Below are 26673 nucleotides of genomic sequence, written 5' to 3'. Positions count from 1 at the left end.
AATTTTAGTCTTCTAAAATATTCCTTACCATGTTTTATTCACATTTGTTCATGCTTTATTGCTGATCCTTAATTAATTCCCAAATAGTTATATGCTGTCTTGCTGAAGTTCTCTTATATCAGATCTCTGTCCCAGGCTGTTTTCTTGGTGCTGCAGCTTTCTTGCTTTAAAGATTGCTTTTGCACATTTATCAAAACCAAATGACATTCTTACATCATCTGAAAAAGATTTGACAACTTGCAGTTGTGCTTTCAGTTCCTCATCTGATGAACTATACAGTTTTAAATCATCAACGGAGAAAAGATGAGAAGTCTTTACACTTTGTTGTTTTCTAGGAGCAAAATTATAGCCATGGCCTAATCTGTTAAGTAGACAGCTTAAGAGTTAAAGTCAAGGCAGAATAGCAGCGGTGACAGAGAGTCACCCTGGAATATCCCCCTTTAAATTTCCATTCAGACCGTCTTTGATGTATTGTCAGACTGTGCTAACTTGAAAGGCTTGTCACATATGGCACATTAGCAAGGTTTCTGCACACTGTTAACATGCTTATGCAGACCGTTTTCTCTTAGTTGTAAAGCCATTGCCATAAGTGGTATATTTATAGGGTTTCTGCTGGTTTTACTTATTGAAATCTTTTGGGTTTCTGATGGGAATGGACCCATTCCTAAGTCGGAGTACAATTAAAGCCCATAAAATTAGTATTGTTTCGATGTTTGATGTTGGCCAAAAGTAGTCTTTGCAGGACCTGCAATGTGCTCAGAACCGACTCCTGCAGATCATATGGAGTTACATGTATCGGTACAATATCTAAACATGACTGTAGATTATTTTTTTATTAGACCCATTGCTCTTACTACTATTGGAACTGTTTCTCCCACATGTTCATTGGATCTTGTCCACTGTCCTGGGCTACCATTAATATTTCATATTTGGTTTCAACTCGCCACTCCTTAAACATTCCTGCATCAAATCATTATCAACATGAAATTGCTCTAAGAGATCTCTACACTTGCCACTATATGTACAGCTTTTCCACATTTCTTTCCTTCTCATCTGATCCTTCTAATTATGTTCTTTTATTTTTTTGTATGTTCAGTTGCAGTCATATTTTTGTCTACTTCTGGTTTGATTTCTATTCTCTCTCGACACCGGAATGCCCCTAATTAACTAAGCAGAGATGTCACCTTAGACGACTTCTCGTGTTTTAAAACTTTCACTGTGTTTAGATCTGTTCAGGTCAGTGAATATTTTTGTAGTCCCAAGATTTTAGATCTATACATGTAATTAATTTCAAGGAGGCCTATACCTCCTTCAGAGAGTGGAATATATAATCTTGGTTTACACTGATTTTTCTGTATCATTTAATCAGTATGAAGCTTTTTTTTTTTTTTTTTTTGCTCTGTCCAAGCGATTCTTTACCTTTTCAGATCACAAAAAAATGTAAATTAGAACAGGAAGAGAAATTGGTTTATATCTTGGACTTCATTCTTAGATGTCAAGGCTGTTTTCAATATTAATTTTAGTCTTCTGAAGTACTCCTTATTGAGTTTTATGCACATTTATTCATGTTTAACTGCTAATCCTTCATCAGTTCTCAAATATATATACATTCCTTCCTGGTGAAGTTCCTTTATATCACATTCCTGTCCCAGACTGATATTTTCTTGGTACTGCAACTTTCCTGCTTTAAGCATTGCTTTTGCACATTTATCAAGATCAAAAATCATTTGTACATCATCTAAGAAAGTTTTAACTACTTGAAGTTGTGCTTTCAACTCATCTGATGAACTATACAGTTTAAGTCATCAACAAAAAGTAGATGAGAAATCTTAAAGCACGTTTGTTTTATGGGACAGAAATGTTAGCCAAGACCTAATCTATTAAGGGGACATCTTGTTGAGTTATTGGCAAGACAAAACAACAGGGGATGGTAATTTGTCTTTTATCCTGGCTTAGCTGCAAAGTGGTCTGCCACAGTTTCATGGTCACTATGAAGTAAGTCATCAATGTAAGCACTCTTATCCAGGACTGTGGGATGATAAATGCTTTTTTTGTAATCTATCCATGTCATACATTCTTCCACCTTTTAAAATTCTCCATTATGGATTTATGTAGCAGCAAATGATCCTTTGTTTCTATGACTTTCATCTGTTACCCTTTTATTCTACTGTCATGATTATGTTTTCTAAATGACTATATAACTCTTGTCATCATGAATTGCAGTATACAGTTTGCACATCTTCAAAAGGCAAGTTACTAGTCTATAGTTTTTAGCCTGGCTTACAGTTTTACCCTTAAGAAGAAGCACTGTTTTTCCTACAGTTAACTAAGTTGGTGTTTGTTCGGGATGCACATGTAAGTAATTCTTACTCAGGGCTAAATCTTTGAGTTAAGGACTATATCCGGGTATGGGATTTTTCATTTAGGAGACTTTCTTAATCTGGCCATTACTTCATCCAATTTCATATCCTGTACATATGAAGTACTCACGGTTTCTTTTATTTTTTCTGTCCATTTAGCATTGTGTTCCACAGTTTCTTCATAAACATTTCTCCAAAAATGCGTCTATTTCTTCTTTTTTGGTGGTGTTTCTATTCCTTTTGCTTTGTTTCCCAGTTCTCTATATACATATACCGATTGTATGTGTATAATACACACACACACACACACACACACACACACACACACACACACACACACACACACACACACACACACACACACAATTCTGCCAGTTTCATTTCTCCAAACCTTTTGGGTTTCTAATACTATGATGGGAATGGACCCCATTCCTAGGTCAGGGTATAATTAAAGTTCATGAAATAAGTATTGTTTCTGCTGGTTTAATTTCTCCGAGTCTTTTGGGTTTCTATTACCATGACAGGAATGGACTGCCTCTTGTGAATACTCTGATGTTTTGTCAGACTCTGCCTACTTGCAAAACACTTGTCACATGTGGCACATTTATAGGGTTTCTGCCCCGTGTGAATATTTTGATGCACTGTCAGGTTATGCTTACTTATAAAGCCCTTGTCACATGTGGAACATTTATAGGGTTTCTGTCCAGTATGAACATGTTGATGCGTGGACAGTTTTCCCTTGGTTGTAAAACCCTTGTCACACGTGGCACATTTATAAGGTTTCTGCCCAGTATGAACATGCTGATGCACTGTCAGGTTGTGCTTACTTATAAAGCCCTTGTCACATGTGGCACACTTATAGGGTTTCTGCCCAGAGTGAATATACTGATGCCTTTCCAGTTTCCCCTTAGTTGTAAAACTGTTGTCACATGTGGCACATTTATAGGGTTTTTGCCCAGTGTGAATATTCTGATGCACTCTTAGGTTGTGTTTACTTATAAAGCCCTTGTCACATGTAACACATTTATAGGGTTTCTGGTCGGTGTGAACATTCTGATGCATGGTAAGATTCTGCTTACTTGCAAAACCTTTATCACATGTGGCACATTTATAGGGTTTCTGGCCAGTGTGAACATTCTGATGCCTTGTCAGTTTCTGTTTAGTTGTAAAACCCTTGTTACATGTAGCACATTTATAGGGTTTCTGCCCGGTGTGGATAGTCTCATGACACATCATGCTACTTTTACGTTTAAAACTCTTTTCACATACACTGCATTTATAGGGTTTCTGCCCAGTGTGGATAGTCTCGTGATATATCATATTGTATTTCGATATAAAACTCTTCTGACACACTCTGCATTTATGGGGTTTCTTCCCAGTGTGGATATGCTCATGACGTACCATGTTGGATTTAGATTTAAACCTCTTCTCACACATACTGCATTTATATGGATTCTGTCCAGTGTGGATATTCTCATGACACATCATACTGTATTTATGTTTAAAACTTTTATCACAAAAGTTGCATTTATATGGTTTATATCCAGTGTGGATTTTCTCATGACATATCATGTTGTATTTAGATATAAAAGTCTTCTCACATATACTGCATTTGAAGGGTTTCTGCCAAGTGCTGACGCTCTTTTGTACTGGTAGACCTTTATGTGAGAAATTCTTGTCACGTTTGGTGTGGCTTTGCGGTCCTCGGTCAATGTGGAACAAGTGAGGTTTTTCCTTCCTTGACTTCTCTATATTGCCCTTGTCAGAAGTAGTACGTTTAATGGATTTCTGTCTTGTACAAATACCTTCACGTAATTCCATTCTTCTTTTCCCTGTAACACCTTTGTCACGTGAGGCACAGTTACGTAATTTCTTTCTGCTGCATACTTGTTTTTTTGTTGCCGAGTCGTTATGTTTTTTCTCACTGTGAATTAATTTATCAGACTGGCTGCTGCTATGAATCAAACTGTTACTTTCAAGCTGACTACACAGTCTTTCCTCGCTATGATCTTTCAGAGGCATTTCAAATTCAATTTTATTGACATCTTTACATTTAGCATTTCTGGTTTCAAACTTCACTTTGCCTTTTCTTGTCGTTGACATCTTATCTGGGGGAGCTTTGTCATGTTCAGCGTCATGGTGTTTCCCATGGAATGGCATCTTGGTGAAATCTGCATTCCTGTTGACTTGAAAAGAAAATAAATTAGACTGTCAGAATATTAGAATGCACAGATATACACAGAAGATCATGTAAACTTTCATTTGTAACTGAAGCAACAATGGACTGTCACATAAAACTTCAGTAATGAATGTGTCTTGAACAAAAAAAAAGCCTGTTCAGCTGTCTCACCTTTGCTTCAAACTACATGTAACAGGGATAACTAGTAGCATCTGATTGTGCTTGCAGTGAAGCAGTTACTGTTAGTAAATGACTGCCTCTCGCTGAAACAGCCAGCTGATTTACTTTGCTCAGTGTTTTTTACTTTTACCCACATTGTAGTGCAATCATTTACCTACACAATTACTCAGAAATATAGCTATTGGGGGACTTGGCCAGCACGAGACAAGGATAGCAGCAGTGCTTCACTATTCTGCTACAAAAGATACATTTCTGACAGGCAATGTTTTGTTTGAGTACTCCAAAACAGTTCACACTACTGAATTTCAATAGTCTTTGGTGTTATAACAGATTATTTCAAGAAAAAACATTTGAAAATCTAATAGCCTTCCTGTCAAAAACTGGGTAAAAGTAATTCCTTTCACTGCATCTGGCAGCAACATGAGCTACACTAGGGCAGCACTTCTGGATTCTTCATGTAAGAAAGAGCTCCAGTCACTTTTGTCTCATTTTCAAGAATTATCATTAAAAATGGACAGCTAGGACAATAAAAATTGATGATTTTAAGAAAGATTGTTCCAAACAAGTGAAACAAATTCATAAGGCTCTTCAGGTACAGAAAAATCAGATCTCTGTCATCGAATAATCCCTTAATATCATGGACGGAAGGCTAAATGAAGGAGAAAACAACACTGGATTGTTATTGCAGCAAAATAAAATCTTGTTAGCTAAAGTAGATGACTCTGAAAAACAATCTCAAAGGAACAATATTTATACATTTGTATTTCCTGAATATACTAAAGGTAACAATATGATTTCTTTAACTGCCTGGCTTTCTAAGACTTTTGATCTCCTTCAAGCTCTCTCTTGTTGGATAGAGAGAGCACACTGCTCTCTAGGTAAACCCACTGCAAAACCTGCTTCTTCTCTGAGATCTACAGTGGTGAAATTTATTTCATCTCAAGACAAAAAATTGGTACTTGAGACTGCATGGGCTAAGTCACCACTTAAATATGATGGAAATATTGTGTGTTTTGACAATGACTACTTAACAACAGTGAAGGCAAAAAGAAAACCTCCTTCCACTTATTAGAGAACTTAAAAAGAAGCAAATCAAAGTACATTTATTGTTCCCGGCCAGACTAAAGATTTTCCTTACAAATGGGGTTAAACTCTTTAAACTCTTCAAAGATCATGACCTTGCTTTGTCATTTCTACAAACAAATAAAATTCTTGAACAAACAGAGCAAATGGATTGTAGTAATATATCCTTGAAGAGGCATATAGATTGAAATGGAAGAAAGATAAGTGACAGAAAGAAAAAAAATAAGGGGACAATGAAGAACGTTTCCTTTTCCCTTTCTTCAATCCTTATTTATCAGGAAAGTAACATTATGTTAAAGCAGGTTTGTTTTTTCATTTTTGTAAACAAATACAATTTTAGTTTGATACAAACATTTAACAAAAAAGCAAGAAACAATAACATACTATGTTACAACATAAATAGAAACTTAACTACGAGCAAGTAGACTGCATATGAAAGGTAATTTAACTCTCTTTCTGCATTATACTTATTTATTTTAGAAACTGACAAGATCTTTTTATGAGTTGGAACAAAAAAGTATACATTTTTTAACAAAAACATTCAGTGTTTATATTAATATATAAAGTTGCAGGCTTCTATATAAAATTGCATGCTTAGAAGTTACTGCATCTTTTACTTATGAAACAGAAAAGACTGCAACATGACACATAGTTGAACTCACTTTTATCTTATATAGTTACTATTACAGGCTTGAACACAGCATACAGCTTTAGTACTATGATGCTTTTGGGAAAAGTAACAACAGTGTTAATTTATTTTACTTAAACAGTGTATTATACAAAATACCATCACTTTAATATAAAATGAATAGAAATTATACAAAGTAAACACTTGCTAGAGTAATATTAATAACTGCATTCTAAGGCTGCATGGAGAGCCAATATACAGTCTTAGATAATAAGCTACTGTTTTTGCTAGACAAGATGAAATGTGGGGTGTGGTGAATATAGTTGTTAAAAAGGTGTCTTTTATGGTTTAGTTAAAAAAGAGGTTTTCATATATTAAACAATCTTAAAACTCTTTACTGGAGTGAAGGATGGAGCTTGGTGTTGTATGTAATGAAAATTACTATTTGAGAGATTGTAGTTATGTGAAGAGCTTCAGTGTGGTTTGTCTCAAGCTTTCTTCTTTCATTAGATTACGTGAAGCCTTTGAGGTAAAAGGCATGAAATAATTTGAAATTCCTACCCAAACTGACAGAATAGAACTGTTCAAGCTTGGAGATCTGGTCTGACAGGCAGCTTTGGAAAGATAATTTAAATAAAAGGTGGAACCTTTTCAATATGCATTAGATGAAATTTGCTATAGGCATGGAACACAATCTAGAATATACAAGAGTTTATATTTCTAATGAACTAGTAGACAAGCTGGGTAAAGTTAAGACTGTAACTTGCCTATTTTTCAGATCATAATGCAATCACTTTTGAATTGCCTTTGAACTCTAATAATAAAATAATCAGAATACCAGCACATAAACAGGTTTACAAGCATTTAAAGACTAGTTTCTTAAATAATTTTCATTCTTTATAGAAATTAACAATACAGTGGATACTTCAGAAATCTATATATAGAATGCACTAAAAGAATATCTGTTTGATAGAATCACTAATTGTCTATCAAATAAAAAAAAGTACAGTTTTGTACCTACCATAAATGTAGATGTTCGAGTGCTAATACAGCTGCAGTCATAACAGATGGGTTCTCCTGCCGTCAGGCGGGTCCTCGGTCGGCCGAATTCCAAAGTCTAGGTCCGGCGTCGGTTGTCGTCGCTTCTTCCCTGACGTCAGTGCGACAGGGGTATAAAAGAACCAGCAGACGCCATTTTCTTCAGTTTTTCTTGCCCCACATGTCAGGTGCCTCCAGAAGGAAGGCAATACATAAAATTATGTAGTAATGCAATGCAATATAATCAAAAAACAGTAGTTGCAAGCAAATACACCATAAAAGGATACCCCTAGAGGGGAAGGAGGAGGAAACCTGGACTGCAGCTGTATTAGCACTCGAACATCTACATTTATGGTAGGTACAAAACTGTACTATGTTCATCGTGTATACAGCTGCAGTCATAACAGATGGGTAGAATCCCAAAGCTAAGAAAGGGGTGGTGGGCACTAGGTGGAACTAGGAGGAGCCAAAATGCCCTGCAAGACTGCAGTGGCAAAGCCTGCTCTAGATTTGGAGTATAATGGTAGGTTGTAGTGCTTGGAGAAGGTATGCACAGAACTCCAAGTGGCTGCTTCCAAAATATCCTTGGTAGGAACTCCTCTGAGGAAGGCTGCAGAGGTGGCTGTGGCCCTGGTGAAATGAGTTTTAATGCCTGTAGGTACAGTTTTGCCATGAAAGGAATAGCAAAAGCGTATGCAGTGGGCTATCCATTTTGAGATTGTCTGTTTGGAAATTGGCTTTCCTTGAGCTCCTACCGCATAGGCCACAAAGAGCTGTTCTGATTTTCTGAAAGGTTTTGTTCTGTCCAAATAATAACGCAGTTGTCTGTGGATGTCCAAGGAATGTAGTAATCTCTCCCTTTGTTTTGAGGATTAGGATAAAAAGTAGGTAAATGTATGGCCTGATTTAAAGCTACCCTGGATACCACTTTAGGCATAAAGGACGGGTTGGTTCATAAGGAAACTCTGTCCTGATGGAAGATGATAAAAGGCTGGACAGCCATGAGAGCCTGTAGTTCTGAAACTCTACGAGCTGAAGTGATAGCCAGAAGGAAAGCTGTTTTCCAGGACAAATATTGCAAATCTGATGAGGCAGCTGGCTCAAAGGGAGGCAAAGTCAGTTTTTCCAGAATGAAATTAAGATCCCAAGCAGGTATTGGTTGTTTCCTTGGAGGTCTTAAATTCTTAGCCCCTCTGAGGAACTGTCTTAATAGAGGGTGAGGGAATAAGATCAGTGTTGTATTCTGCAGAAATGGCTGGGGCATGGATTTTGATGGAGGAGAACGAAAGTCCACTGCTTAGCAGTTCAGCCAAATATTGTAGTATTTGAGGTAAATTCAGTTTTCCAGGGTTCTGGCCCTTTTTCTCATTCCAGACACAAAAACGTTTCCATTTTGCGGAGTAAGCTTTTCTAGTGGATGGCCTTCTGGCCTCCAAAATGACATCCTGCACCTCCTTGGAGAGTAGGGCCTGCTGTGATGCTAAGGAATCTTCCATGTGGCTAGATTGAGTGTTTTTAGCTGACTGTGAAGAGTTTTGAAGCTGTGCTGAGTCAGAAGAAGAGGCATTAGAGGCAGGGTCCATGGTGGGGAATGCGTCAGGCTCCTCAGGAGTGGGTACCAGTGTTGCCTTGGCCAGTCCTGGAGCAATGAGGATCATCTTTGGTCTGTCTGCCCTGGTCTTCAATAGGACTTTGAGCAGCAGAGGAAGAGGCGGGAAGGCATAAACTGTCATTGATGTCCAACTGAAAGAGAGAGCGTCCACTCTCCAGGCCTTTGGATGGAAGATCCTTGAGCAGAATTTTGTCAATTGATGATTTTTGTGGGAGGCAAAGAGATCTATGTCTGGCCTTCCCCATTCTTGGATTATTTCTGTAAAATCTTTTGGATGCAACTTCCATTCGTGTGGATCTGTCATATTCCTGCTTAGGTTGTCTGCCAGCGTATTTTCCTTGCCTGGCAAGTACTGTGCTTGTAGTTCCATTTGTAAGTCTATGGCCATGTTCCAAAGTGACATGGCCAGTCTGCATACGGGATAAGAATGTGTTCCTGGCCAGTCTGCATACGGGATAAGAATGTGTTCCTCCCTGCTTGTTTATGTACCACATAACTGTGGTGTTGTCCGTTCTTATCAATAGTTGACCTGGTTGTAGAAGGTCCTTGAAAGCTATAATAGCATTTATTACTGCTAGCATTTCTTTTTGATTGATGTGAAGGTGCTTTTCTTTTTGGGACCATTTGCCCTGAATGCACCGGTCTGTCATGTGCGCCCCCCAGGTGTAGTCCGAGGCGTCTGTTGTGATGACTTGATTTGCTTGAGGCTTGCTGAATGGAAGACCTGTGTTTGTTTGACATGCTTGAGCCCACCACAGAAATTCCTTTTGCAGACATGGAATTAGTGGTATTATTGTTTCCAAACTGTGGCTGTGTTGAGACCATATGTTTTTTAGGTACCATTGTAGTTTTCTCATATGCAGCTTTGCACATGAGATTAGTAAGATGCAAGATGCCATGAATCCCAGAGCCTGCAGGATTTTCCTTGCAGTCAGCCTGGTGCAATTTGCCAGTGTTCTGAAATATTGAATTAGTTGCCCCTGTTTCTCTGGCGTGAGGTAGGCCATCTGGGTGTTTGTGTCCAAATTGGCACCCAGGAAAATGATCTTCCGAGAGGGTATTAGCCTTGATTTCTCTTTGTTGACTGTGTATCCCAGAGAGTTTAATAACATTATTACATAAGCCAGATGTTTCAGAAGAATGTGCTTGCTGTCCGCTTGGATCAGGAAGTCGTCCAAATAAGGGTATATTTGTATCCCTTGAAGTCTGCAGTAGGCAATTACTGATGCCAGGCATTTCGTGAATACTCTGGGCAGTAGATAAGCCAAAGGGCAATGCAGAGAATTGATAATGGGTTGAACCTGCAAGAAATATGAGGTATCTTCTGCAATTTTGTCTGATTGGGACATGCAGGTATGCCTCCTTGAGGTCCAACGTTACCAGCCAAGACTCCTTGCCCAGCATGGGAAGAAGTTGCTGTAGAGTGAGCATCTTGAATTTTGGTACGAGTAGGAATGTGTTTAGGATGGAAAGATCCAAAATAGGTCTCCAATCTTTTCCCTTCCTTGGCACCAGAAATAGCCTGGAATAAAAACCTTGACCTTGTTCGTGTGTAGGTACCTCTTGAATAGCTTTCATGTTTATAAGATCTGAAATTTGCTTTTGTGCCTCTGCCCTTTGATTGTGTGGCAGGTTTGGCATGCCTCTCATATTTGGAAGGGAATGAAAATGGAATTTGTAGCCTCTGTTTATAATGTCCAGGATCCAATTGTCCTTTGTGAGAACATGCCAATTTTTTGAGAATAGTTCCAGCTTTCCTCCTAAGGGGCTGCCATTTGAGACCTGGTTGGCATGCAAAGGGGAAAGTCATTGGGTTTGCTTTCTGAAAGATTGCGAGTTGTCCTCACCACCTCTTTGTGTAGGAGCTTGCCATTGTCTGCCTCTGTCACGATCCTTGTGATTGTCCTCTGCCCCTCGGCCTGTATCTGCCTCTTTGAGGTCTGTCTGTGGCAGGAAAGGACCAGTTTTTGGAAGGCCAATTTCTACTAAAACGTGGGGGTTGAACCTGCAGAAATTCTTTCACAGTTTGCATTGATTTAGCCTTTTCCTTCATTTTCCGTAATACTTCCTCAGCATTTGCCCCAAATAGTACATCCTTTTGAAGAGGGGCGTCTAGTAATTTAGCTTTGACATGATCAGGCAAGGCTTGTTCCTTGAGCCAGGCATGCCTACGTATGACTGAGCCTGTAACAGCAGCTCTGCATGAGGCCTCTAGAGCATCAAAACCACATTGTAAGGTATGTTTACCCACTTGTTCTGCACTATGCATCAAATCCTGCAACTCCTTCAAGTCTGGTTGTTCAGGTTGTGACATTTTACTTTTCAATTGAGATAACAGAAACTGTTGGTATTTTAGCATATGAAACTGACAGTTTAAGGCCCTCATGGTTAAGGTAGCCGAGGTCTATACCTTTTTTCCCCACCTTTCTAAGGATCTGGAATCTCTCTCGGAAGGCAATGGATTTTTGGCAATGGAGGCCTTAACTCCCTTGGGCCCCTGTGAGATGGTTTCTAGGTCAGCAGCATGGCTTTTGTATAGAAATTGGTGTGAGTCAGGAACCCTGTAGTACCTGCCAGGCTTAACTGGAGCTGGAGGTAGAGAGTCCGGGTTAAGGCAGGCCTCCGAGTAAACATCATCTAGGATGTCCAAGACAGGAGGTATAGCCAGAGGCCTGTGCTGGGGTAACAAAAGAAATTCCCTGAGCCTTTTCTTGGAATCTGAATAATCCTGGCCTTCCCAGTGGAAGTGTTCCCTTAAGGTATGCAAAGTTTCCCCAAATGAGTAATCCTCAGGGGGGGATACAGAAGGAATAGACTCCTCTGCATCAGAGTCTTCAAAAGGGGAGTAAGACTGTTCCTGATCATCAGAGTGTTCTGAAATAACGGAGCCCTGATTAGAGGAGGGGGAATCTTCCTCCACTCTGGGCCTTTTGTCCGGAGGTGGCCGAGAACCTCTGATTAGAGTAATTAAATCCTCAGCCATTTTAAGCATCTGTTTCTTAGGCATGGGGCCTGGAGATGGGCCCTGTGTAGCTGGTCTCTTAGGGTGCAAGGTTGCTTTAGACTTGGTGAAAGCCTTGATGGAGAAAGAAGAGGAAGGTCTGAAGACACCTTGAGTGGAGGTGGACCTGTCCACATTCTGTGTTTCAACGCCAAGAGTGGCTTCGGTATCTGTAGTCGGGGTGTGGGCCGAGGAGCCTGCGACCTCGGGTACAGGAGACACCGCCAAAGATGTGTCGTCGGTAATCAGGAGCTGCGTAGGCACCTCGCTGAGAACCGGACCACGTGTAGTTGGCTTTGGCGTGGTGTCGGTAGAGGCCACGGACCTCGAGTGTCAGTCCTTGTCTTTGCGTTTTTTAGACAAAACCAGAGTCGGAGTATCCGACGACATGGTATAGTTAAATGCTTTTCCAAAAAAATGCTGTGCGAACTCCGCCCGACGCTTAATAGTGCGCTTGTTGAATGTAGCACAAAAGTGACAGACCGAGACGTCGTGGTCTGGGCCTAAACAAGGTATACAGAGGGAATGGAAATCCTTATGCGGTATTTGCTTCCCACAAGAAATACAATTATTAACTTTGTCTGACATCGGTCTGAGGCAAGAAAAGTTTCCAACGGGTACTTAGCTTTTAAGAAGACTTCGGTTTCCAAATTTTCGTAATCTCAGGAGCTGGCCGACCGGCACTTGCGAACTGCTTCTGCTTCGGGCACCGCGCAGCAAGAAAGACTGAAGAAAATGGCGTCGGCTGGTTATTTTATACCCCTCTCGCACTGACGTCAGGGAAGAAGCGACGACAACCGACGCCAGACCTAGACTTTGGAATTCGGCCGACTGAGGACCCGCCTGACGGCAGGAGAACCCATCTGTTATGACTGCAGCTGTATGCACGATGAACATCTATGCTACAAAGAATTACACAAAATACAGGGAAAACTTGATAAGCTGAAGTTAGAAAACCAGAAGAATAAAAATAACATAGAATAGATCAATAAGCTAAATGACAAATGCTTGGAAATGTTAATCATAAAACCAAAATCAGTCCTGAGAAGTTTAAGATAATTAACTTTTCTATCAACCTAAAGTCTATGCATAATCTAGCCACCAACACAAAATTACTCGGTAAATCCAGTCACATAAAATAAATCTATTCACATAGAAAGAAAAGAAAAGTAACAGAAATAGAAAATATTCTAAAGGAATTCAGAGATTGTTACAATGAAATTAATTAAAATAATATACTAACAGAGCCAGAGGAAACAATCCAAAAAAGAAGTTATGTATTCACCATAACGTTCCATCTGAAATTAATTAAAATAATATACTAACAGAGCCAGAGGAAACAATCCAAAAAAGAAGTTATGTATTCACCATAACGTTTCATCTGAAATTAATTAAAATAATATACTAACAGAGGCAGAGGAAACAATCCAAAAAAGAAGTTATGTATTCACCATAACGTTCCATCTGAAATTAATTAAAATAATATACTAACAGAGCCAGAGGAAACAATCCAAAAAAGAAGTTATGTATTCACCATAACGTTCCATCTGAAATTAATTAAAATAATATACTAACAGAGCCAGAGGAAACAATCCAAAAAAGAAGTTATGTATTCACCATAACGTTCCATCTGAAATTAAAATAATATACTAACAGAGCCAGAGGAAACAATCCAAAAAAGAAGTTATGTATTCACCATAACGTTCCATCTGAAATGAATTAAAATAATATACTAACAGAGCCAGAGGAAGCAATCCAAAAAAGAAGTTATGTATTCACCATAACGTTCCATCTGAAATTAATTAAAATAATATACTAACAGAGCCAGAGGAAACAATCCAAAAAAGAAGTTATGTATTCACCATAACGCTCCATCTGAAATTAATTAAAATAATATACTAACAGAGCCAGATGAAACAATCCAAAAAAGAAGTTATGTATTCACCATAACGTTCCATCTGAAATTAATTAAAATAATATACTAACAGAGCCAGAGGAAGCAATCCAAAAAAGAAGTTATGTATTCACCATAACGTTCCATCTGAAATTAATTAAAATAATGTACTAACAGAGCCAGATGAAACAATCCAAAAAAGAAGTTATGTATTCACCATAACGTTCCATCTGAAATTAATTAAAATAATATACTAACAGAGCCAGAGGAAGCAATCCAAAAAAGAAGTTATGTATTCACCATAACGTTCCATCTGAAATTAATTAAAATAATATACTAACAGAGCCAGAGGAAACAATCCAAAAAAGAAGTTATGTATTCACCATAACGTTCCATCTGAAATTAATTAAAATAATGTACTAACAGAGCCAGATGAAACAATCCAAAAAAGAAGTTATGTATTCACCATAACGTTCCATCTGAAATTAATTAAAATAATATACTAACAGAGCCAGAGGAAACAATCCAAAAAAGAAGTTATGTATTCACCATAACGTTCCATCTGAAATTAATTAAAATAATGTACTAACAGAGCCAGAGGAAACCATCCAAAAAAGAAGTTATGTATTCACCATAACGTTCCATCTGAAATTAATTAAAATAATATACTAACAGAGCCAGAGGAAGCAATCCAAAAAAGAAGTTATGTATTCACCATAACGTTCCATCTGAAATTAATTAAAATAATATACTAACAGAGCCAGAGGAAACAATCCAAAAAAGAAGTTATGTATTCACCATAACGTTCCATCTGAAATTAATTAAAATAATGTACTAACAGAGCCAGAGGAAACAATCCAAAAAAGAAGTTATGTATTCACCATAACGTTCCATCTGAAATTAATTAAAATAATATACTAACAGAGCCAGAGGAAACCATCCAAAAAAGAAGTTATGTATTCACCATAACGTTCCATCTGAAATGAATTAAAATAATATACTAACAGAGCCATAGGAAACAATCCAAAAAAGAAGTTATGTATTCACCATAACGTTCCATCTGAAATTAATTAAAATAATATACTAACAGAGCCAGAGGAAACAATCCAAAAAAGAAATTATGTATTCACCATAACGTTCCATCTGAGTAGTTCTACTTCATTTGTCTTCAACCTGTGGGAAAATGGATAACTACAGCCCTAGGAGACGTACCAGCCTTACCTGCAAAGCCATAGAATGTAATGTAACTGACCTCAAACTACAATATCAAAAATCTTAGATAACAAACTTTCACCTTTGTGAAGAGCAGATCCTGCCTACCGAATCTGGTAAACTTCTATGAAAAGACTGTCGAGTCTGTAGGCAGTGGCCATGCAGGATACATGGCTTACAGCTTACATTGCCCTGGCCAAAACCTTCAACACAATTCCAAATACTAGCATCATACAGAAGCCAAATGCATTAAAAATCAACCAATATGTAAGAAAATGAATAGCACACCTACTGAAAGACAGAACCCACACAGTGCGAGTTGCAGACAACTCATGAGAATGTATTAAACTGACCAGCACTGTCTCTCAAGGAGCCTTCTTTTTTGGCCTTTATTTCTCAGACCTCCTGGCAGACAGCAAAGGCTTATAGTGAACAAAACTTGCAGATGACTACAAACTGTGAGTTGTTAAGTCACCCTATGACACCCAAACCCTCCAGCATGAACTTTCTTTAGTAAACCTTTGATGTACTAAACAACGTGCTTAAACTAAATGATAAAAAGTGTAGTATCATCCTGTGTAGTAGACAACACTTAGTTTCATAATACTGTATAGACAACACTACAAAATTAAATTATCAGAGACATGGGAACTTGGGTTGTTAATTTCCTCTCTATTACCCATTTGACATGTGACAATGGTTCATAGGTTGGTACTAGGCTATCGGACCTAGGGCCTATGCAAGCCTAGCCATAACAATTCCCTGGCTATTTCTTCCCACACTATTTACTTCCCTGGACCCCTGTCTAGCGGGGTGACTGACGTGATCCCCGGGGTGAATTTCCTTTCTCCCATCCAATCATCAAGGTTCCTTTTGAAGAGGTCCAAAGAGGCGCTCTGCTTGACACGTATGGACAGTCTATTTCAGGGTCTGGGGAGTCTCTGGGTCAGGAACCTATCCCTCCAGCATGTTTTGCTTATTGTGATGACAAGGTTTAGATCCCTGGAGAATGTGGCTCTGAAGGATTGGGATTTCTTTAAGTGTAGCATGTCCAACAGCTCTGGGTTTGACATGGCCTTGTATGTTAAGCAGAGATTGCCTCTGAGTAGACAATATGCAACATAGTATAGCTGGAGTTTTTTAAGATGGTCAGCATAGGGCATCTGCTTGAGGCCTGTGATTCTTTTAGTGAGGTATTTCTGCGGCCTTTCCAGTTGCTGCAGATGTCTCGAGAGGTACATACCAAACGGGGCGTTGTATTCTATAATGGGTCTAATGAGGGATGAGTACAGTGGGACAATGACCTCCTTTTTTCTGGATGAAAAGCCCTTAGTGATGAGGTGTGCCACATAGAAGGATTTCCTGACTGTTATGGCAATGTGGTTATCGAAGGTGAGACCACTGTCCACCTGTGTCCCTAAGTCTCTTATCACAGTTTCAGTGTTTAGTGTACTGCCACCTATGTGGTAATTCATGGGTACATGTTTTTTCTCAAAGGGGATAACTATACATTTCTTGGCATTGAGCTTGAGCCCATGGCTCTGACACCAAGCATCTGTTTCTGTAAGGCCCTTTTGTAGGGTATCCACATCATTTGGGGATTCAATAATGGCTCCCAGTTTGCAATAATCTGCAAACTTTGTTAGCCAGAGTTCCTTAGAGTTGGCCTGTACTTCAAAGAAGTAGATGCCAAAGAAGAGTGGTTTCGGGACTGAACCCTGAGGTACTCCACTTGTCACTTGTCTGGAGCTGGATTTGGAGTTGGCTACTTTTACAGTGTGGGTTGTCAGTAAACCAGTTGGCAACCCATCAAGTGACATAGGGATTAATGCTCAGCTTAGTAAGTCTATCTATGATTCCAGAGTGGGGGAGGGTGCCAAAGGCCTTGGCGAGGTCCAGATAGGCTATGTGGACCACCTTACCCTCGTCCATGGCTCTGGAGACTGATTCAAAGAAGTCAATCAGGTTCAGGAGATAACATCGGCCCTTCACGAACCCAAACTGGTTGGGGTCCAGTGTTTGAAGGTTGCCAATGTCTTTGTTTATAAGTTCCATGATAATACTTTCCATGGCCTTGCAGATCAGGCTCGTCAGACTGATGGGGCAGTAGTTCCCGGGATCCAAGGCGGATACCCCTTGTGCAGTGGGATAACTGTATCTGTGCGCCACTCAGTGGGCATGAAACCTGAGGAGAGGCTATGATTAAACATGACACTTAAGTGAGGTGCCAGTTCATGTAATACACAGCCCGAGATGTTATCTGGTCCCATGGATGCTGTATTCTTAGCTTTGGAGAGTGCGTTTTTTACCTGTGTGGCTGTTATTACCAGAATTTGGCAATCTTCTGCTATTGAGATGGGCCATTTAGGGGGTGAAGTTGGCACTGAGTTGATCTGCCAGGATATTGGCAATATCCTTGGGATCAGTATATTTAATGCCATTCTGTTGTAGCTCAGAGCAGATCTAAGCATTGCCATTTAGATTCTTGACATATTTATAGAATGCCTTGTGGTTGTCTTTGGAATCTTTGGCAATTTTATTTTCATAACTAACTTTGGAGGATTTTATGAGGGATCTCAGCTTCTTACTGAGGCTGGTAAGGGAGTTTTTTGCATCCTGGGATTTTCTTCTTTTCTGCAACAGTTTCTTCCTTTTGTTGTAAAGTTTGTTTATGGTGAGGGACCACCTGATTGACTTCCTTTTTTTGGAGGAGAGCATCTTGGTTCTATTTGGGATGGCACAATTCATGCATGAGTGGATGTGTTCGTACAGTGCCTTAGTGTAGGATTCAGCAGTCGAACTTTCAGTTCCCATCTGCATGGGTGTCATGAAGTTTGTCACTTCTGACTTGAGCAGCATGAAGTTGGCTTTGGGGAAGTTTTTTATGGAGGTTTCCTTACTGGGGGTTGGGGGTGGGATGTGGATGTTAAGGGGGATTAGCTTATGGTCAGACCTGACCAACGAGGGGGTGACCATAAGTGTGGAGCATCAATTTCCCATGTTGGTAATGACCAGGTCTAAGATACTGGAGCCCCTGGTGGGACTATGGATTAGTTGATCCAGGGCGCTGGAATTTCTGAATTCCAAGAACTGTTGGGCAAAGGTGTTGGTACATGGGCATTTTCCCAGTTAATGGCAGGATAGTTGAAATCACCCAGTATTAGGGTGTTTGGTTGTATCTTAATATTTTCCAGTATGTTTAGAAAGGTGTAGTGAGAATCTAGGGGCATGGTGGGGGATCTGTAGCAAGCTACAATTTGGATTGCAGTCTTACCTAGTGTTAGTTGCACCAAATTTCAGATGCATTGTGTTGGGCAACTAGCCTGGTGGTATGAATATCCTTGGTGAATATGGACACTCCTCTACCTTTAGTGTTTTGGTCCTGGTTTGGTGGTCGAAAAGTGTGGTAAGAGTTGTAGCCTGGTATTGCAGGGGCGCTCTTCTGGAGCCTTGAACCAGGTCTCAGTTACTGCACAGATATCGATGTTCTCCATTTTTAGGAGTGCCTCGAGAGAGTGCATTTTGAGGTTTAGACTTCTAGCATTGAGTAGCATTAACTTCAGAATTTGCATGCTTGTACCTGTTACAGTGGTGGTTTTCTCATTTGAACTTTGCCTAAAAAAGGCACTATATGGGTGGCAAGAGCCTTAGCTAGTAACCTGAATCCCAGGTGCAGACCATCTCGGGCAAAGCATTGTGGTCTGTTGATCATGTCATCCCAGGCAGACAGATACTGGATCCCCTTTGAATGACACCAGAAGCTTAGCCAATTGTTGAAGTCATTCATTTTGTCCTTATATTGTGGTATCATTCTGGGCGAAGGCAGGATGCTACTCAGGGGCTAGGGTCATACCTGCATGGGCCACATGAGCTGAGAGCTCTTCCATGTCTCTTTTCATGTAGTCCAGGGAGGTACCTCTCAAGTCATTCACTCCAACATGGACAATAATAGAGTCATATTTGTACTTGTTGTGGAGTGACTTGAGTGCATGTGTTAAGTGGTGGATCCTGGCACCCAACAGGCAGCTGGCTGTAATTTTCTCCTTGTTTAGCCTGGTGAGTGGCACATCAGTGTGCCTGACTATAGAGTCAACTATGACTAAAGTGTTAGGTACGTTGTCTTGCCTTAGGGGCTGTTGCTGGGTGGCACACTGGTGGTGTGAGCAATATGACATGTTGGTTGTGATTGGTGTTTGTTTGCATTTCAGCTTTGGAGCTCCTTGCTGCTTGGGCAGATTGCAGTTAAGGGCCTTTGCATATGTAGACTTAATGTTGCTATGTGTGGGTGTTGGTGGTGTGGGTTTAGAAGGGCTATGTGTTGCTTGAGGTGTAGTGTGGGTGTTAACCTTCTCCTCTTGACTCTCTAGCACAATCTTGGGTAGAGAGAGCTTTGCTTCCTGTTTGGCTACCTAAGTGCATCTCTCACAGGTTTTGGTGGTAGGAGGAGAGGGTTGTCTGTGTACATGAGGCAACTGCTGCATTGCACCAGTATGCCCAGATTCACCAGGTGGACAGGAGAAATCACTGGAAGCTGACTCTTGGACATGCCTGGTTTGGTGCTATTTTTGTAAAGTACAGGAGCTGTTTTCCCTTGGCTTAGCAAGGTACTTTGCAATTATAGGCCGTTTAGTGCCTACAATTGATTTCTCCTTATTAACAAGGAGAGTTGAGTGCTTGCATTAGTTTAAAGCGTCCTAGTGCTTCCAGCAGGTATTAGAGCAAGTGCTAGTCACAAGGATGCTTAAAGGCAAGATGAAAAAATGGTTTATCCTAAACACTGCAGTGTGCACTAGATAAGGTAGATGTGAAAATAGGTAACTTAAGTTTTACCTGTCTAAAAAGTTAAGTTTTAGTAGAGAGTCACTAGTTTTAAAACAGCAAGATAGACTGAAAGGGGGTGGTCACTTTTGCATTCTGGTACTATGGAACACAGTAGGATGGCCAATAAATTTAAATAGTTGAAGGGGAGTGATTTCACAAAATGATAATTGTGTGCTTACTCACACAAGCCAGTGAAAGCAGAGAGGAAGAGAGATACATGGTCAAATTAACATAAGAGGCAGGCAACTAGAAAGACAGTGGTATTTAAGAACACGACAGTAAACGGGCGAGAGGGGGAAAATTTCTACCCGACTGACAAGAGAGCTGTGGTCTCTTTTGAAGGTTTAATATGCAGTTAAAAGCAGAATACAAGTAAAACACAAGGTAAAGAAAACAAATCACAGTACTCAAAATATAAAAGGCAATAAAGTAATACAAAATACAACAAATAAAACGCAAACTAACCTTTCCTTCACAGCAAAGTGCAGCAGAGTCTGGTGAGCTTTTGTAGTAAAAGTGGTTGCCAGAAAGTTCTTTTATTTAGTACAGCTAATTCAAGAGGACTATCCTCACCTTTCTTAATCAGGTAATCGCTGTCTTTTAAGAAATGAACAGACCAATTACTGAGTTCAGTGCCTCCTTCAGGAAGCATCTCTCGAAACATATCAATCAGAAAGATTTTAAAAGTTGTTTGCCAAAAAGATCACAGGCAGAGAATCCTGACTCCTGACTTATAAAGACCGGTTGGCAGCTGGAAGTTCTAAGATGGCTGCAAATGGACTAACAGCTTAACTTCAGCTCTCCCAGTGTGAAAAAAACTGAAAGCCAAGGGCCAGGAGCTCTGTCACATTTAGTAAATTTTGGCTAGTAAGCACACTGCCTGGATAACAGCAAAGAAGAAACCAGGGCAGCCTGAAAGAAAATTAAATAGAAACGGTGAATAGGAAACAATGACTGGAAAGAATCCTGCAGCTTTTCAGCAAAATGCAGTTCAAGCTCCAGCTATGGTGCAAGAGATGGCTTCCAGTAATCTAAAGGAAAAATATGTCAGATGTGCACAGACCTGATTAAAAAAACAATGAAGAAGTGCATCAACTCAAATAAAAGTTTGGAAAAAGTGGAAGAAGCTTTAAACAGTCATTCAGATGGGATGATAAAACTGCAAAAATCAGAGGATGAAATGAAGGAAAGGCTGGCTGAGTATCACACTGTTCAAGAAGACATGTTTGTAAAAATGGTAGAATAGGTGGACAGAGCACATAATGAATATCAAAGATTTTTTGCTGTACCAGAAAAACTACAAGGAACAGACTTTATTAATTTTATGAAGGCGACCTTCTGGGACCTGACAGTATCCCTGGCTGTGTGGGACCTGACAATATCCCTTCTTGGCTGTGTGGGACCTGACAATATCCCTTCTTGGCTGTGCTGGGACCTGACAATATCCTTGGCTGTGTTCTACATGAACTACAGAGTGAACTGGCACCTCACCTGTGTGCCCTGTTCAACCATAACCTCATCTCAGGCTTTGTCCCTACCGAATGGTGCACTGCTACAGTCATCCCTCTCCACAAGCGAGGAGCGATTACAGATCCTGGGAACTACTGCCCCATTAGCCTGATGAGTCTGACATGCAAAGCTATGGAACGCATCATCATGGACCTAATAAACAAGTATGTAGGGAATCTCCAAACTCTGGATCCCACACAGTTTGGTTTTTGTGAAGGATAGAGCATGCCTGCTCAACTTGGTCGACTTTGAGTCAGTCAGCAGAGCTGTGGATGAAGCCAAGGTGGTTCATACAGTCTACCTTGATCTGGTCAAGGCCTTTGATACCATTCCCCACTCAGGAATCATAGAAAAACTCACTAAGCTAGGCATCAACCCCTATATCACAAGGTGGATTGCAAACTGGCTCACAGATAGCTATTTTCACACTGTGGGTTCTGACTCCAAGTCACACTGCCGACCAGTCATGAGTGGAGTCCCACAAGGTTTGGTCCTGGGTCCTCTCCTGTTTGGTATCTACTTCTCTGAAGTCCAGGCCAACACGAAGGGACTCTGGCTGACAAAGTTCACAGATGATTGCAAGTTGGGAGCTATTAAACTCCCCAAGTGATGCTGACATCCTACAGAAAGGCCTCACTGAGACCAACGACTGGTGTCAGAACCATGGCCTTAAGCTCAATGCCACAAAATGTGTTGTCATCCCCTTTGGGAAAACCCGGTTCCCATGAATTACCACATCAATGGTAGTCCTCTGAACACAGAGGGTGTTACAAGAGATCTGGGAACACAGGTTGACAGCAACCTCACTTTTGACCACCACATTGCTACTGTGGTCAGAAAGTCCTTCTATGTGGCATATATCATTACTAAGGGTTTTGCATCCAGGAAGAAAGAGGTCATTGTCCCCCTCTACTCTTCCCTCACTAGGCCAATCATCGAGTACAATGGCCCATTTGGCATGTACCTCACTAGACACCTGCAACAACTGGAGAGGCCGCAAAAGTACCTCACAAAGAGGATCCTAGGCCTTAAATACTTGTCCTATATGGACAGACAAAAACTCCAACTATTCTCAGCCCCATATCGCCTACTTAGAGGCGATCTCTGCTTGACTTATAAAGCCATGTCTGACCCAGCTCTGTTAGAAATGGTACATCTAAAGAAATCCCACTCTCTCTGCACCACATGCTCCAGAGACCTCTACCTCATTACCACAATCAACAAAACATGCCGGACGGACAGGTTCAGAACACAGAGACTGCCCATGCTATGGAACAGACTTCTCATACATGTCACGTAGAGAATCTCACTGGTCCTCTTCAAGAAAAATCTTGATGAGTGGATGGGAAATAGAAAATTCACCTCGGGGATCACTCCAGTGGCTTTACTCGACAGAGGCAATGGGAACCAAGGTCAGGAGGCACGATGCTAGGTTAATCCTATGGGCTAGGCTTGTAAAGGCTCCAGGGCCATTAGACTAGTACACACCTATAAACAGTTGGGATTGGTATTCCACAGCAGGAACTGTTAATTTTTAAGGAAACACCATGTATATGTTCTAAACTTGGCCATTAAAAAGCTATTAGTAAAGATGCAAACATACCAGAGTTTAACCTGACAAAACTGTGGCAAAGGGGCAAAGTATTAAAAGTCGGCAACAGCAGAGTGCCTGTGGAAAATGATTTTTTAATGTACACGAGGCAGAAGAGAAATTTATTCCAGCAGTCAGGGAATGTGGAGAGGCAGGTGTGAGGTTCAAGCTGCTGTATATCCAGCTGTCTTCAGAATGTTTTTTTTTTTTTGTTTCCTGCAGGATCAAATTCATGTTTTGATGTAGAACAGGCTATGGAGGAAATACAAAAGTCTGTCCAACAAAAAATGACCCATCAAGCGGAAGGGGACTCTGCTTCTCATTCTTCTGATAATAAAGCAGAAGGAGAGAGTTTGCCAGTGAAACCTGTCCCATTGCTCCAAAGGAAAATACTTGAGAGACAAAGAAAAGAACAGAAGTTGCCTAAAAACCTGGGAGTAGCTCGGAATTGAACCAGAGTCTGGAAGTAGGAGATGGAGAATGAATGCAAGTGTCAGATTTTACAGCTTCAATCACATTTGTGAAATATGACTGCTTAAGAAAAAGTAGAGTGTGGACATGAGCAGACATTGTTAAACCTGTGCAGAACTGAAACACAATTGCCTCACTTCATGTCAATAATATTTGGAAGGACACTGAGGAGAAGAGGAAGGAAAAAGGTAACTGTAAGTAAAAGAGATTATGTTCTTAACAGTCGTTCTTTGAAACTTTACAGGAAACTTTTCCCCCCACCCCCTCACTCGCTTACTGTTGTGTTCTTCAATACCACTGGTCTTTCTAGTTACCTGCGCCTTATGTTAATTTGACCATATATCTCATTTCCTCTCTGCTTTTACTGGCTTGTGTACGCACAAAATTATCATTTTGTGAAATCACTCCCCTTCAACTATTTAAATTTATTGGCCATCCTACTGTATTCCATAGTACCAGAATACAAAAGTGACTACCCCGTTTCAATCTACCTTGCTGTTTTAAAAATAGTGACTTTCCACTAAAACTTAACTGTTTAGACAGGTAAAGCTTAAGTTACCTACTTACACATCTAACTCCTCTAGTGCACATAGATAAACCATTTTTTTTTCATCTTACCTTTAAGCATCCCTGTTACTAGCAATTGCTTTAAAACCTGCCGGAAAGCACTAGGACGTCTTAAACAGATAAAAGCAGTCAATTCTCCTTGTTAATAAGGAGAAATTAATCGTAGGCACTCAACATACTATAATTACAAAGTACCTTGCTAAGGTAAGGGAAAACAGCTCTTGTATTTTACAAAAAAAAAAAAAAAAAGCACCAAACCAGGCATGTCCAAGGGTCAGCTTCCAGTGATTTCTCCTGTCCACCTGGTGAATCTGGGCATACTGGGGCAATGCAGCAATTGCCTCATGTACACAGACAACCCTCTCCTCCTACCACCCAACACTACAATCTGTGAGAGATGCACTTACATAGCCAAACTGGAAGCAAAGCTCTCTCCACCTAAGACTGTGCTAGACAGTCAAGAGGAGAAGGTTAACACCCGCACTATATCTCAAGCAACATATAGCCCTTCTAAACCCACACCACCAACACCCACACATAGCAACACTAAACCCACATATGTGGAGGCCCTTAACATTAACCTGCCCAAGCAACAAGGACCTCCGAAGCTGAAACGCAAAAAAAACACCAATCACAACCAAAGTGTCACATACCTCACACCACCAGTGTGCCACCCAACAACAGCCCCTAAGGCAAGACAACGTACCCAACACTTTAGCCATAGGTGACTCTATAGTCAGGCACACTAGTGTCCCACTCACCAGGCTGAACAAGGAGAAAATTACAGTCAGCTGCCTGTCAGGTGCCAGGATCCGCCACATAACACATGCACTCAAGTCACTCCTCAACAAGTACAAATATGACCCAGTCATTCTCCATGTGGAGTGAATGACTTGAGACGTACCTCCCTGGACTACATGAAAAGAGACATGGAGGAGCTATCGGGTCATGTGGCCCAAGAAGGTATGACCATAGCCCTGAGTAACATCCTGCCTTCATCTAGAATGATGCCATAGTGTAAGGACAAAATGATTGACTTCATCAATTGAATAAGCTTCTGGTGTTATTCAAAGGGGATCCAGTATCTGTCTGCCTGGGACGACATGATCAACACACAACGATACTTTGCCAGAGATGGTCTGCACCGGTCGCTCATGGGATTCAGTTTACTGGCTCTTGCCACCCCTATAGTGCCTTTTTTAGGCAAAGTTCAAAGGACAAAACCACCACCGTAACAGGTAACAGGTACAAGCATGCAAAATCTGAAGGTAATGCTACTCAGTGCTATAAGTCTAAACCTCAAAATGCATTCTCTCAAGGCACTCCTAAAAATGGAGAACATCGATATCTGTGGAGTAACTGAGACCTGGTTAAAGGCTCCAGAGAGCACCCCTGCAATACCAGGTTGCAACTCTTACCACACTTTTCGGCCACCAAACCAGAACCAAAACACTAAAGGTGGAGGAGTGTCCATATTCACCAAGGATATTCACACCACCAGGCTAGTTGCCCAACACGATGCATCTGAAATTCTCCAGATGCAACTAACACTAGGTAAGACTGCAATCCAAATTGTAGCTTGCTACAGACCCTCCACCATGCCCCAAAATTCTCACTACACCTTTTTAAACATACTGGAAAATATTAAGATACAACCAAACACCACAATACTGGGTGATTTCAACTACCCTGCCATTAACTGGGAAAACTACTCATGTACCAGCAACTTTACCCAACGGTTCTTGGAATTCATAAATTCCAATGCCCTGGATCAACTAATCCTTAGTCCCACCAGGGGATCCAATATCCTAGACCTGGTTATTACCAACATGGGAAATCAATGCTTCACACCTATGGTCACCCCCTCTTTCATCATGTCTGACCATAAGCTAATCACCCTTGACATCAAAATCTCACCCCCCACCCTCCCGTAAGGAAACATCTGTAAAAAAACTTCTCCAAAGCCAACTTCATGCTACTCAAGTCAGAAGTGACAAATTTCATGACACCCATGCAGACGGGAACTGAAAGCTCGACTGCTGAATCCTACACTAAGGCACTCTACGGGCACATCCACTTGTGCATGAATCGTGCCATCCCCAATAGAACCACGACGCTCTCCTCCAAAAAAATGAAGGCGATCTGCTGGTCCCTTGCATAAACAAACTTTACAACAGAAGGAAGAAATTGTTGCAGAAAAGAGGAAAATCCCAGGATGCAAAAAACACCCTTACCAGCCTCATTAAGAAGCTGAGATCCCTTATAACATCATCCAAAGCTAGTTATGAAAAAAAACATTGCCAATGATTCCAAAGCAACCACAAGGCATTCTATAGCTATGTCAAGAAACTAAATGGCAATGCTCAGATCTGCTCTGAGCTACAACAGAATGACATTAAACATACTCATCCCAAGAATATTGCCAATATCCTGGCAGATTGATTCAGTGCAAACTTCACCCCCCTCTCACCCTCTAAAGGGCCCATCTCAATACCTAAAGATTGCCAAAGTCCAGTAATAATTGCCA

General features: G+C 40.6%; 1 protein-coding gene across 2 annotated transcripts in view; it reads right to left on the bottom strand.

The window, feature by feature from the left end:
- Positions 1 to 2818: 2818 nt before the first annotated feature.
- Positions 2819 to 26673, bottom strand: part of LOC122798723 (zinc finger protein OZF-like) — a 187074-nt gene continuing 163219 nt past the window's right edge. The window contains exon 4 of one of the 2 annotated variants that reach the window (XM_044067820.1): positions 2819 to 4546. In XM_044067820.1, coding sequence (XP_043923755.1) covers positions 2844 to 4546 — 1703 coding nt within the window. In that variant the 3' untranslated portion in view covers positions 2819 to 2843. The remainder of the gene's footprint in view (positions 4547 to 26673) is intronic. The other variant, XM_044067821.1, reaches the window with a different exon arrangement.

The sequence above is a fragment of the Protopterus annectens genome, chromosome 3.part1 (assembly GCF_019279795.1).
Source record: "Protopterus annectens isolate FY-2018-M chromosome 3.part1, PAN1.0, whole genome shotgun sequence".
Taxonomy (NCBI): Eukaryota; Metazoa; Chordata; order Ceratodontiformes; family Protopteridae; genus Protopterus; species Protopterus annectens.
Note: the sequence above shows the minus strand (reverse complement) of the source record. Positions and strands in the feature narration are given on the sequence as shown.